This window comes from Aquarana catesbeiana, linkage group LG13 (assembly GCF_042186555.1).
Source record: "Aquarana catesbeiana isolate 2022-GZ linkage group LG13, ASM4218655v1, whole genome shotgun sequence".
Lineage (NCBI taxonomy): Eukaryota > Metazoa > Chordata > Amphibia > Anura > Ranidae > Aquarana > Aquarana catesbeiana.
Window position 1 is genome coordinate 19767786 of NC_133336.1, and position 14635 is coordinate 19782420.

A 14635-nucleotide genomic window follows, 5' to 3' on the forward strand; every position below is an offset into this window, starting at 1 on the left:
TTACAGCTGTATGTGCAATCGGAGGCGCAATGTCAGGGGCCGCGGGACACCCAAAGGCATCAATGTTGGTAGCTGAGGAGGCATGTCCAGGGGCGGCACCCACCACGGGCAGCAACCTAGGTGGGACTGGACAGGACACAGAGCACCCCCCCGTGGTGTGAACATGTGACAAGATGGTGATGAAAAAGTGAATTGGCCAATTAGTAGCAATACAAAGGCTATGTGACTGGGGATGTGAATAGTGAGGGCTGTGCTAGGAGGTAAGGACAAGTGTATACAGGGGGGGGGGGGGGGCAATTGCTGGGGGATAAGTGATTAGGGGTAAGGGTGGACAACATATCTATTATACATTCACATCAGTCCCTGCCCTCAAGGAGCTTAAAGAGGAACTGCAGTCTGCTCAAAAAAATTGTAATAAAAACCTCTTTGCCATTCTGAAGCTTCCCTCCAACCACTTTGCATATTATTTTATATATACTGCGATTCTGTACTTGCCAAATATGCTGCAGAAATCTCCCTCCACCGAGTCTGGCTGCAGCCATTTTAACTGTGGGCAGCTGAAGCTGCTGCCTGTTCACTTCCTGGATTTACACAGACTCAGAGGCACACCTCTCATTGGCCCTCTTATGACTCATCCCCCCCCCCCCCCCCTCCCTGGTTGGAGGGAAGCTTCAGAATGGAAAAGCAGACTTTATTACAAATTATGTCAGCAGACTGCAGTTCCTCTTTTAAGTAGTGGATGCGTGTGGTTTGTTCTGAATTGTCTCTCTCATTGGTTCCCGCAGAGACCCGCGGCCGTCCAATCAGCGCATCAACAAGCATGTGAACAGCGACGTGAACCTTCGGATTCAGAACCTCACCATATTGGTGCGACACATCAAGAACTATTACCAGGTATTCCGGAATAACTTCCATCATTATTGAGACTGTGTGAGAGTGGTAAAGATGATATTTGAATATGTAAAAGAAAACAAAAAAATTGTGGAACTTTAAATGAGATTGGTTATATATATATTACTGTACATGATATTTGAATACCTGATACATTGTATCTCTCGGTCTATTATCAGGTATGACTCTTATTTCCTGTACGAGATACACAGGAAATCCTCAGGGTTAACCCCCTCCATGCCGCAGGCGCTCTTATCAACCGGTGCGAAGTGTATCTAGGCTGTAGATGACTCATCAGTTACTTTGTATTTAACCCTTTAATTCCCAGCATGGGGAAGGGGGGGGGGAGTCATCCTCACCAGTTTTGTAAAAAAAAAAAAGTGTATCTAAACCCAATGACTGCCAGGATCCAGGGGCGTATCTACCATGAGGCAAACAAGGCGTTTGCCTTGAGCGACATTTTTCAGGGGGGCGGCACCTGTACCGGGATGATGGCAGGCATTTTTTTATTTAGAGCCTGTGGTCTGCTCTCTTGTAATGGCAATCGGAGCACCTTACTAGCCGCTGGATTGCTATTACAAGCAGCAGCAGGAGAGGACGTTTCCCTCCAGCCGCCTTCCGCAGCTCTTTTGGGCTCTCCTGTCCCACCGGGGGGGACCCGAGCAACCAGCCGGCGCGTGTGCCCGCTGGCCGGACAGCCATGCAAAGCCGGGATCGGCTGTTCGTAACAGGAAACCGAAAGCGATGACGTGACATCACTTCCAGTGTACTCCAGGAAACAATGGGCGCCATTTTTAAAAATCCGAAGCATTCAAAAACAGTGGTGTTTATGAATGCTTTTAAATGCAGAGGAGGGATTTGGGGGTCTTATAGACCCCAGATCTGTCTATAAAGAGGACCTGTCTTATAGACCCCAGATCCCTCCGTGTAAAGAGGACCTGTCTTATAGACCCCAGATCTCTCCATAAAGAGGACCTGTCTTATAGACCCCAGATGTGTCCATAAAGAGGACCTGTCTTATAGACCCCAGATGTGTCCATAAAGAGGACCTGTCTTATAGACCCCAGATGTGTCCATAAAGAGGACCTGTCTTATAGACCCCAGATGTGTCCATAAAGAGGACTTGTCTTATAGACCCCAGATGTGTCCATAAAGAGGACCTGTCTTATAGACCCCAGATGTGTCCATAAAGAGGACCTGTCTTATAGACCCCAGATGTGTCCATAAAGAGGACCTGTCTTATAGACCCCAGATGTGTCCATAAAGAGGACTTGTCTTATAGACCCCAGATGTCTCCATAAAGAGGACCTGTCTTATAGACCCCGGATGTCTTCATAAAGAGGACCCGTCTTATAGACCCCAGATGTCTCCATAAAGAGGACCTGTCTTATAGACCCCAGATCCCTCCGTGTAAAGAGGACCTGTCTTATAGATCCCAGATCTCTCCATAAAGAGGACCTGTCTTATAGACCTCAGATCTCTCCATAAAGAGGACCTGTCTTATAGACCCCAGATCTCTCCATAAAGAGGACCTGTCTTATAGACCCCAGATCTCTCCATAAAGAGGACCTGTCTTATAGACCCCAGATGTCTCTATAAAGAGGACCTGTCTTATAGACCCCAGATGTGTCCATAAAGAGGTCCTGTCTTATAGACCCCAGATCTCTCCATAAAGAGGACCTGTCTTATAGACCCCAGATCTCTCCATAAAGAGGACCTGTCTTATAGACCCCAGATCTCTCCATAAAGAGGACCTGTCTTATAGACCCCAGATGTCTCTATAAAGAGGACCTGTCTTATAGACCCCAGATGTCTCTATAAAGAGGACCTGTCTTATAGACCCCAGATGTCTCTATAAAGAGGACCTGTCTTATAGACCCCAGATGTCTCTATAAAGAGGACCTGTCTTATAGACCCCAGATGTCTCTATAAAGAGGACCTGTCTTATAGACCCCAGATGTCTCTATAAAGAGGACCTGTCTTATAGACCCCAGATGTCTCTATAAAGAGGACCTGTCTTATAGACCCCAGATGTCTCCATAAAGAGGACCTGTTTATAGACCCCAGATCTCTCTGTTGTTGTTTATACTGATGTTTATATTCCTTGTGACCGCAATAAAAGTGCTAAAAAAAAAAAAAAAAAAAAAAAGGGGGGGGGAGCTTCAGCCCCAGAAGATTTGGCTGCTCAATGATCAGGCCATTTTTTGCGATTTGGCACTGCCTCGCTTTAACTGACAATTGCGCGGTTGTGAGACGCTGTACCCAAACAAACTACAATTAAAGTGCATTGTTTTTTTTGTTTTGTTTTTTCCCCAAAAAAATAGCATTTAGAAAAACCGCTCTACAAATACCGTGTGACATTAAAAAAAAATAGCAAAACCCACCATTTTATTCTCATGGGCCTATGCTAAAATAATATATAATGTTTGGGGGTTGTAACTAATTTTATGGCAAAAAATACAGGTTTGTACTCGTAAACAAAGTGTCAGAAAAGGCCTTTACACAAAACCACTGGGACTCCTTTACACGGTTGCTTTGCAGCAGAGCGTATATGTTATCGCAACGCACGTTGCACGCGGTGTTCCTTTCTTCAACGTCACCCCAGCGCACTAAGGATGCATTCACAGGCGGTGGTCAAAGCAGGCAGTTGAACCACAGTTCTAGCGATCCCCGACCGCCGACCCAAAGAAGGGCTCAGGACCCTACACAAACTGCCATGCTTTGCTTCATGGCCGCAGCATAAATGAGCCCATGTGTTACGTTTGGCGCAACCCTGCTGCAGAACACGCCGCATTTAGTGCACATAGACTGCATTGCAAGCGCGATGGCAGCGCGGAGGTTCAGCCTTTTGTAGCCACTTGCCGACCGCCAATATACGTCAGCACAAAAGCAGCGGTGGGAAAATGGGCGTACCTGTATGTCCCCTTTTAATATGCGGGGTTAGTGGGCGCGCGCCCGCCGCCGTGCCCGTGGGCTCGATGTCTCCCGGTGTCCTGGCGATCGTGTCACGGAATGGCAGAACGGGGAGGTGCCTATGTAAACAAGTCATTTCCCTGTTCTGCCTTGTGACATGACAGAGACCACTGCTCCCTGTCATCGGGAGCAGTGATCGCTGTCATGTCCTAGGTAGCCCATTCCCCTCAGAGTTAGAATCACTCCCTAGGACACAGTGTTTAACCCCTTCCCTGCCAGTGTCATTTACACAGTAATCAGTGCATTTTTATAGCACTGATCGCTGTATAAATGACAATGGTCCCAAAATAGTGTCAGAAGTGTCCAATGTGTCCGCCATAATGTGGCAGTCATGATAAAAATCGCAGATCGCCGCCATTACTAATAAAAAAAAAAAAAAAAAAAAATTAATAATAAAAATGCCATAAATCTATCCCCTATATATGTCAAAAATATGTAGAAGAATACATATCGGCCTAAACTGAGGAAAACATTTGTTTTTTTTTTATATTTTTTTTTTTTTTTTTTTTTTTTTTTGTGGATATTTATTAAAGCAAAAAAATTTTGCTTTTTTTTTTTTCAAAATTGTCGCTCTTCTTCTTTTTTTTGTTTTATAGCGCAAAAAATAAAAACAGGTGATCAAATACCACCAAAAGAAAGCTCTATTTGTGGGGAAAAAAAAGGCGCCAATTTTGTTTGGGTGCAACGTTGCACGACTGTGAAATTGTCAGTTAAAGCGACGCAGTGCCGAATCGCAAAAAGTGCTCTGGTCAGGAAGGGGGTAAAAATGTTCCGGGGCTGAAGCGGCTAGAGTTAACTTAGCAGGTGAAAAGGCAAAATACATCTCCTCCTCGCCGCCTGTCAAATACCCTGTGAATCGCTTTTTAGAGGTGTGGCAAGGGCTGTGAAACCTAAGAAACAATACTCCTAACATCTGTGCATCAAATTACACACAAATAGCCATCAAATATGGCGCTCGCCGGAAACATCACACCCGCATTTCTGAAGGCCTATAAACGCTTGTCTTACAGCCTCCCCTATAGCGCGTTGCGTTACACAACTTCCCTTATCGTTTTTGAGACATTTGGCACATTAACAGCCCGTTGCTACCTTGATGCACGCGCATGAATACAGCACAATAAATGTAAATGAGCCCTTGAAAGTTCCAACGCTCTGCATCCGAAGGATTGAACGTATGAAATGAGAACTGTTTGAGCTGGTGTGGGGGAGGGGTAACATTTTCATTCTGTAGCTGTCATTTTTGCAGCGCAGGTTAGTATTTGAATAGTGGTTATGAGGCAACACAGACAGTTTTTAATTTTAGCCCCGGGGACAGTTTGAAATTTGCATGCAGCTGTGTAGATGAGAGAGGAAATACTCGTTATCACATGTGGCGATTTCTCTGTACATTGTTACTTATCTGCTGTTGTCCTTCTTCTTCTTTTTTTATTTTAATTAATTATTTGATAACTATTTTAAATTTATTTATTTTTCTGTTTTAATTTTTTTAAATTTTTTATTTATTTAAAAAAATTTTTAATGCAGTTTTGGCTATGGAAACTTTTTTTTTTTTTTTGCTGGAGCCAAGTGTCACCATGCCACTGTTTTCATTAGCTATTAAACATTTCCATACTGTAAGCGGTTTTATTTTGTAAGTAAGCAATAACAGGAACATTTGCCGGCTGCCCTCTTCCTGCGCTGTTTTTTCCGCAGTAGCACGGCGGCCAAAGTTGGGCTCGCTGTGCGGCGCAGGGCCCCTCCTGTGACACATTGTATCATGGCCGCATTGTCCCCCTCTGTGTGTTTATTTGATTTTGTAGCCGGCTGTGCTGGAACAATGCTCAGAACTCGCAGACAAACGCCAACGCTTCTCACATATTGTCCACCTGAAGTTCTCGCACCCATATATTCCCGCTGGAACAAGAAGGGCCTCTCGCTGCCGGGACTGAATGAATGGTGGCATTTTTAAAGGAACACTCCTCACCAGAACTAATAGTTCAATTGTTTGTAGATGGAGTGTTAACCCCTCCCCCCAGTTCTTTTTTTATCAGTCAGGATAATTTGGTGAGATCACTGTTCCTCACACCTGCTGTACCCATTATGAGATGTTCTCACCAACCCTGTGCTGAGTTCCCAGGTCTGTACACCTGCTGTGCCCATTATGAGGGGTTCCCACCCTCCATGTGCTGAGTTCCTGGGTCTGTACACCCGCTGTGCCCATCATGATGGTTTCCCACCATCTCTGTGCTGAGTTTCCAGGTCTTTACACCTGTTGTGCCCATTATGAGGTGTTCCCACCATCCCTGTGCTGAGTTCCCGGGTCTGTACACCTGCTGTGCCCATTATGAGGTGTTCCCACCATCTCTGTGCTGAGTTTCCAGGTCTTTACACCTGTTGTGCCCATTATGAGGTGTTCCCACCATCTCTGTGCTGAGTTCCCGGGTGGTCTGTACACCTGCTGTGCCCATTATGAGGGGTTCCCACCATCCCTGTGCTGAGTTCCCGGGTCTGTAGACCTTGTGTGCCCATTATGAGGGGTTCCCACCATCCCTGTGCTGAGTTCCCAGGTCTGTACACCTGCTGTGCCCATTATGAGGGGTTCCCACCATCCCTGTGCTGAGTTCCCGGGTCTGTAGACCTTGTGTGCCCATTATGAGGGGTTCCCACCATCCCTATGCTGAGTTCCCAGGTCTGTACACCCGCTGTGCCCATTATGAGGGGTTCCCACCATCCCTGTGCTGAGTTCCCAGGTCTGTACACCTGTTGTGCCCATTATGAGGGGTTCCCACCATCCCTGTGCTGAGTTCCCGGGTGGTCTGTACACCTGCTGTGCCCATTATGAGGAGTTCCCACCATCCCTGTGCTGAGTTCCCGGGTCTGTAGACCTTGTGTGCCCATTATGAGGGGTTCCCACCATCCCTGTGCTGAGTTCCCAGGTCTGTACACCTGCTGTGCCCATTATGAGGGGTTCCCACCATCCCTGTGCTGAGTTCCCGGGTCTGTAGACCTTGTGTGCCCATTATGAGGGGTTCCCACCATCCCTATGCTGAGTTCCCAGGTCTGTACACCTGCTGTGCCCATTATGAGGGGTTCCCACCATCCCTGTGCTGAGTTCCCGGGTCTGTAGACCTTGTGTGCCCATTATGAGGGGTTCCCACCATCCCTCAGCTGAGTTCCCAGGTCTGTACACCTGCTGTGCCCATTATGAGGGGTTCCCATCATCCCTGTGCTGAGTTCCCAGGTCTGTACACCTGCTGTGCCCATTATGAGGGGTTCCCACCATCCCTGTGCTGAGTTCCCAGGTCTGTACACCTGCTGTGCTCATTATGAGGGGTTCCCACCATCTCTGTGCTGAGTTCCTGGTCTCTGGATATGAATAAAGAGATCGAATAAAGTGAGGAACGTTATGAAGGGATCATCGCTGATCACAACTAGAATTTTATTTATTTTTAGGCCCCGGTTCACTCTTCTATGCAGGTTGCAGTTTTCATATTCCAGGTGCAATTTTTCAATACACGTTTTTGATCTATTGAAGTCTTTGGAACCAAAAAGTCCCTGGCCCTTTCTATAAAATGCGTAGATGTGAACATGACCCACAGGAAACCATGTTAATGGACTGTAGTTTCTGCAAAACTGAAAACGCACTAAAAAATGTGTAGGTGTCACCCAGGCCTTAGAGCACATCTCTGTTTTTCTTGCAGAGGTGAGGATCTGTTTGTTTCTAGATGCTTTGAGGATCGGCGTAGACCATCGTGTGCCTCTCTAGGGACCCCTCGTGCCTCCCTTGGGGTCCTCCTTGTAGACGGATTAGAAAGTGAAGCACTCGGAGTCTGACCTCCGCCGCCTGATCCTGGAGCGTGTTGTTGGATGATGTGCTGAGCCTTGTGGGGGAGGGTGATGATGTAACAAGATAGAAGTATTACATTTTGTATCTGTGCGATTTCTGTACAGTACTGACAGCAGAGATCCCAGATTTGCTGCACCGAAACGCGTACATCCCTTCACTTGTATCAGCAGCTGTACACGGCGTCTGCGCTTCCCTGGCTGCGGGGAAAATGCCGGAGATTTTACCCCAGAAGACTTTCAGCATTTATCTGTGTGCACGAGACCCTACGTTCCCATTTGTGCGCGTCGAGAACATGTGCAAAATGGCGCGCTTTCACGACAAGCCATAAAACGCGCTGACCATTAGCGGATGCAGATGCAGTTTTTTTTTTTTTTTTTTTCAGGAACTTCTCTTTTCTGCATTTCTCATGCATAGGGCTGCCCATTAAAATGAATGAGCTGCCCTCTGGGCCGTATCTATCCTATCTGATCTGGGAGTGCGTTATACAAAGTGACAGAGGTGTTGGGAACCGGTATTCACTGTTCTCTGTACCATGAGTCACAGCCAGGAAATAACATCTGACAGTGCAAAGTGGGTGCAGGAGTGAGCAAGGAACGCTAGTATGTATTCGACTGTCATTAGATTAGGATGATTAAACCGAGCCTGTGCCTCCCTTATAACAGATGTCCCCAACAGGGTGCCCCCTTTGCATCATAGTGCCCGCCTTGCACCAGGTGCCTCCATCATAATGCCCCCTTTGCATCTTATGCCTCCATCATAGTGCCCACTTTGCATCTTATGCCTCGTTTAGGGTGCCCCCTTTTGCGTCGTGTGCCTTCTGTCAGGGTGCCCTTTTTTGCATCTGGTGCCTTCCGTCAGGGTGCCCCCTTTTGTGTCGGGTGCCTCAGTCAGGGTGCCCTTTTTTGCATCGGGTGCCTCAGTCAGGGTGCCCTTTTTTGCGTCGGGCGCCTTCCGTCAGGGTGCCCCCTTTTGCGTCGGGCGCCTTCTGTCAGGGTGCCCCTTTTTTGCGTCGGGTGCCTTCCGTCAGGGTGCCCCCTTTTGCGTGTCGTGTGCCTTCCGTCAGGGTGCCCCCTTTTGCGTCGGGTGCCTTCCGTCAGGGTGCCCCCTTTTGCGTCGGGTGCCTTCCGTCAGGGAGTCCCCTTTTTGCGTCGGGCGCCTTCCGTCAGGGTGCCCCTTTTTTGCGTCGGGCGCCTTCCGTCAGGGTGCCCCTTTTTTGCGTCGGGTGCCTTCTGTCAGGGTGCCCCTTTTTTGCATCGGGTGCCTCCGTCAGGGTGCCCCCTTTTGCGTGTCGGGTGCCTTCCGTCAGGGTGCCCCCTTTTGCGTCGGGTGCCTTCCGTCAGGGTGCCCCCTTTTGCGTCGGGTGCCTTCCGTCAGGGTGCCCCCTTTTGCGTCGGGTGCCTTCCGTCAGGGTGCCCCCTTTTGCGTCGGGTGCCTTCCGTCAGGGTGCCCCCTTTTGCGTCGGGTGCCTTCCGTCAGGGTGCCCCCTTTTGCGTCGGGTGCCTTCCGTCAGGGTGCCCCCTTTTGCGTCGGGTGCCTCTGTCAGGGTGCCCTTTGTTGCGTCAGGTGCCCCCTTTTGCGTTTCGGGTGCCTTCCGTCAGGGTGCCCCCTTTTGCGTCCGGTGCCTTCCGTCAGGGTGCCCCCTTTTACGTCGGGTATCCCCAACAGGGGGCCCCATGGATCTCAGGCTGCACTCTTTGAGATCTGGGGGGGCACAAATAAAATCTATGGGGGGCTAGGGTACAGGGGTCGCATTCATGCAACTGTGGGGGGGGGGGCGCGCAGGTGCCATGTACAGCCACCCATACAAGTGAATGTCAATGTGTAGCCATCTGCTTGTAAATGCTGATGGCTTCTGCTTTGGCATATTTCCCCAAATGTGAAAGTCGTGCATTTTGGGGACACATGCCGTACACGCATGCATGGGTATGCGTATTTACGAGCGCCTGGCCACGTACAGCTGTTCGCTTGTATGGGCGGCCTGTACGTGGCGCCCAGAGCGCATGAAAGTGCCAGAAATGTTATGTTGGCAGACAGATCGTTGTGTTATTCTGCAGATGGATTGAAAGTACAACTTATCCCCCCCCCCCCCCCTCCCCCTCCCAACCTTTAAACATGACATCATCCATTCGTTCCTCTGCACCCATCCGGGGGATTTTTTGTCGCTCACATCTCACACAATCCGTTGATTCTGGAAACTTGCAGCCACTTGTCCAGATTGCGTGAAAGCAAAGCAAATATCGCTGCAGCATCCGTGTCCCCGCCATACATTGTTGTCACCGTGTGCTGACAGATGTCATTATCTATGTTGCCGTGTTTATAAGGCGACAATCTGTCCTGTTGTAGCAAATCCCATTCACCTCCCGACACGAATAATTGAAGGCAGAGAATAGGTTGATGTTTGCATTGAGCGCGAGGAGGATGAGGAGGATGAACAATGCGGTAAAAGTGATGTATGAGAGTAAACACGCGGCGGGTTGTGTTTGGTGCGGTCACGCTCTGTTTGTATCTTTGTCCTTCCCCTGAACTGAGAATATGATTTAAAGTTGAGCTCCAGGCAAACCGCTAAATATACAAATCAAATACAATCATGGGAGCTGCTTTACCTGCCAAAGGATTTTTATTTTTGTCCATCCAATCCTGAGATGTGCACAGCTCTGCCATGCGGTGCAGCCATTTCTGGCAGGGTAGGAGACCTGATTCTTTCTTTATTTTCCTTTCTCTGCTGCAGTTCAGTAACACAGGCCTTGCCCCCTTCCCACCTGTGACTGGACAGTGAAATGAGAAGCGGCAGACTGATTATCTCATCTCTTTGTCACTTTGCTCACTCCTTCTATCGGAATACTGCAGCACAACTGATTGGCCCCTTGTGCTGCTTCTTCCTCTCCCAGTCTGAGCTCCGCTGTACAGGTACTGCAATAGGCTAATGCTGAGCCAATTTAGGTAAAGTTGTAATAATAACCCCATCATACCTGGTATGGCGGGTGAGATGGATTAGCATCCTTGCCTGTCCAGAGAAGCCAGCGATGTCCTGCTTTTGATCCGCTAAAAGCTGATGCACTGCTGCCGTGATTGTAACCTCATCTGAAGTCAGCTGTCTCTCTCTTTCTAGAGTTAGAGAGAAAGATGCCCCATTTATATTCAGTCATAGGAAGAATGCCCTGTACGTTGGTGGTCTGTGAAGGGTAACCCTTTTATTGGTGGCTAGTGGTAGAGGTGTCCCCTTACGTGGGTGATCAGTGGGAAGAACATCCCTTTATATTGATGGTTAGAGAAAATAATTCTCCTTACATTGGGGGTCCAGTGAAAGGTCCCCTTACATTCGTGGCTGGTGGGAAGAATGCTCTTTACATTGGTGGTCAATGAGAGACCCTATTATATTGGTGGCTAATGGTAGAGCTGTCCCCTTACATCGGTGGTCGGTAAAAGGTCCCCTTGTATTGGTTGCTAACGAAAAAAGGTGTCCCCTTACACTGGTGATCAGTGAAGTCTCCACTTATAATGGTGGCCAAGGATAGAGGTGTCCACATACATTGGTGGTCAGTGAAAGGTCCCCTTACATTGGTGGCCGGTGGGAAGAATGTTCTTTACATTGGTGGTCAGTGAAGGGCCTTTTTTATGTTGGTGGTCAGTGAAAGGTCCCCTTGTATTGGCCAATGATAAAGGTGTCACCTTACATTGGTGATCAGTGAAGGGTCCCCTTTTATTGGTGACCAAGGATAGAGGTGTCCACATACATTTGTAGCCAGTGAGAAGAATGCTCTTCATTTTTCTCTTTTCTGTTAAAAAAAAAAATGAAGAGCATTCTTCTCACTGGCTACAAATGTATGTGGACACCTCTATCCTTGGTCACCAATATAAGGGGACCCTTCACTGATCACCAATGTAAGGTGACACCTTTATCATTGGCCAATACAAGGGGACCTTTCACTGACCACCAATGTAAGGGGACATCTCGAACACTAGCCACCAACATAAAAAGGCCCTTCACTGACCACCAATGTAAGGAGATCTCTCTACCATTAGCCACCAATATAAAGATGACTCTTCTTTGACCACAAATGTAAAGAGCATTTTTTTTTTAACAGGAAAGAGAAGAATGTTCTTTACATTGGTGGTCAAAGAAGGGTCATCTTATATTGGTCGCTAATGGTAGAGATGTCTCCTTACTGACAACCAGAGCCATCTTTATCATTGGCCACCAATACAAGGGGACCCTTCACTAACCACCAATGTAAGTGGACCCCTTTTATCATTGGCCAATACAATAAGGTGACACCTTTTTATCATTGGTCAATACAAGGGAACCTTTCACTGACCACCAATGTAAAGGGACATTTCAAACACTAGCCACCAACATAAAAAGGCCCTTCACTGACCACCAATGTAAGGAGACATCCCTACCTTTATCCACCAATATAAAGATGACCCTCCTTTGACCACCAATGTAAAGAGCATTTTTTTTTTTTAACAGAAAAGAGAAGAATGCTCTTTACATTGGTAGTCAAAGAAGGGTCATCTTATATTGGTGGCTAATGGTAGGGATGTCTCCTTACATTGGTGGTCAGTTAATGGTCCCCTTTGTATTGGCCAATGATAAAGGTGTCCACTTACATTGGTGGTTAGTGAAGGGTCCCCTTTTATTGGTGGCCAATGTTAAAGATGGCTCTGGTTGTCAGTGTTGGGGTCCTCCTTTTTTTACGTTGTCGACTAATGGTAGAGATGTCTCTGTACGTTTAGTGGTCAATAAAGGGTCCCCTTGTATTGGTGGCCAATAAAAAAGGTGTCCTCTTACACCAGTTGTCGGTGAAGCCTCTTATGTTGGTGGCCGGTGGTAGAGGTGTCCCCTTACAGTGGTGGTCATTGAAGGGTCCTTTTTTAAAATGGTTTCTCTAGTCTACAATACTGAATGAAGGTGCTCAGTGAAACAATGTAACCTTTCAGTGACTCCATGTTCATTTTTAACTTGAAATAGAGGAAATTTTGGTCAGTTCTGAAACCAGGGAAATTTTCCTTTTTGATAATCCATTTCCAAACATCACGACAACTGCTACAAAATAAAAATTGTCACTGTAGTTCGGTCCCAATGACTTTGTCACCAGCGTTGTGTTCGTACCTAACCTGTTTTTCTATATAATGTTAGCAATTCATTCACACACGATGGTGTTCAATTATCAGAAGATCCTCCTTTGTAGTAAACAGTATGGAGGACCTCGGGGGAATCACCTCCCTGGCTCCTTCCTTGTCACCGCAGGGACAGGCAGACAGACCAGCTTATTACTATAATGAACCCTTTGCTTTCCGGTGTAGTATTTACCTGGATCTTTCTCCTGTCATTAATCACGCTTAATTGCACAGCAGCAACCCGGAACAGTACACAGAACCGGGCGCTTTGTTCCTGGTTCTCTCTGAGTCCCGTTTTGTAGATCGAATTTCGACGCTTTCTCTTGTTAGTGTGTCTGTTGGGAAAGTTAATGATTTAGGTCAAATTTAAATGTCCTTTAAAAATGTATGTAAGCCCCCCCCCCCCCAAAAAAAAATCAGTTTTAGTGGCATCATGTCTAAGTCAGGGTTGTATTTACAAACCACGGGGCCCCGTACCAGGTTTTCTGCATTGGGCCCCGTGGTTCCTCCAGCCAATGCTTCAGTTATCAATGAACACAGCGAGTGATCGGTACTGAAATTGAGAGTCTCTAGTCCAGGTGAAAATTGTAACGAAGTCAACTTATCTGCATAATTTGGTTTGTGAGTTCCTGTGTCCCCACAGGGGGGAGGACATGAGGCTGCACTCAGTAGGTAGCGCATAAATGATTGTATACTGTAGCAGGAAAGAACCAGACGCCTCGGCACCAACAGAGGTGTCCGTTTATGAAGCAGTGAAATCCAGGGCTTTTTTTCAGGGGGAACTCTGGCTCAGACCCTTTGGTGCCTGCTCGCCACAATCACTTGTAAACACAGAAGTCCGGTTTCTGTGTTTACAAGTGACAGCTCTGCACTCCGTGTGCAACCCCCCTGAACTCTGCACTCTGTATGTAATGCAATCCTGTATATAATACCCCTTTAAGACCCTTCTACTGTTTGTGAATTATGACCACACCTACTATTTGATGTGATTTGGAGGGTGTGTGTGGGGGGAGGGGTTTTGGGGGGTCATGGTTGAGTTCCAGCACCTATTTTTTGATAAAAAAAAGATCTGGTGAAATCTATTCACTGCTTCATTCTCCGGCATTCACAGTGGAGATCTTTCTCTTCTGTGGGCCAGTTTATGAACTTTGTAGATCGCTTCACCTTTGGAGGAGGGAAGAGATCTACAAACGCTACCAACAGTGGAGAACGGCCCCTGATACTGGAATCTCATGAGACTTTGAGATTATAGTACCAGAAATTCACAGAAACACAGAGATGTCAGTTTATTAAAGAGGAGGGCCACTAAAAAAAAAAAAAAAATTAAAAGTCAGCAGCTACAAATACTGCAGCTGCTGACTTTTAATTGGACACTTACCTGTCCCAGGGTCCAGCGATGCGGGGGATCGAAGCCCCGCTCGTCACCCCCTCCGTTCGGCGGCGCCGGCATTGCAACTGTGGGCGCCGTGCTGTGGCTTCTCAGCCTGGCACCCACTGCGCATGCGCGAGCGGCGCCGAGCGCCGTGATTGGCCCCTCAGTCACCTGGGACCTGTAATGGGTCCCAGATGATTGACAGGAGGGAGGGAGCAGAGCTGAGCCCTTCCTGTGCCGAGACGGAAGTGATGTCGCCAGTCCAGGCACTGGAAGAGGCAGACTACGAGGGAGCCCCTAGCAACAGGCATTTAGAGGTGAGTAAAAAAAAAAATATCCAAATTTTTTTTGTATTTTTTTTTTTTTTTTTTTTTTTTTTTTTTTTTTTTTTTTTTTTTTAGAATTTTTCATGTAGTTTTTTTTTTTTTTGGGTGGAACACCACTTTAAGCAG

The 14635-nt window shown here is 47.4% G+C and overlaps 1 protein-coding gene across 1 annotated transcript in view; it reads left to right on the plus strand.

The window, feature by feature from the left end:
- CCDC88C (coiled-coil domain containing 88C) overlaps positions 1 to 14635 on the plus strand; it is a gene marked incomplete in the record, with an annotated part of 152870 nt that overhangs the window by 30441 nt on the left and 107794 nt on the right. The window contains 1 exon segment of the mRNA XM_073610749.1: positions 786 to 894. Within this exon segment, the coding sequence (XP_073466850.1) occupies positions 786 to 894 (109 nt within the window).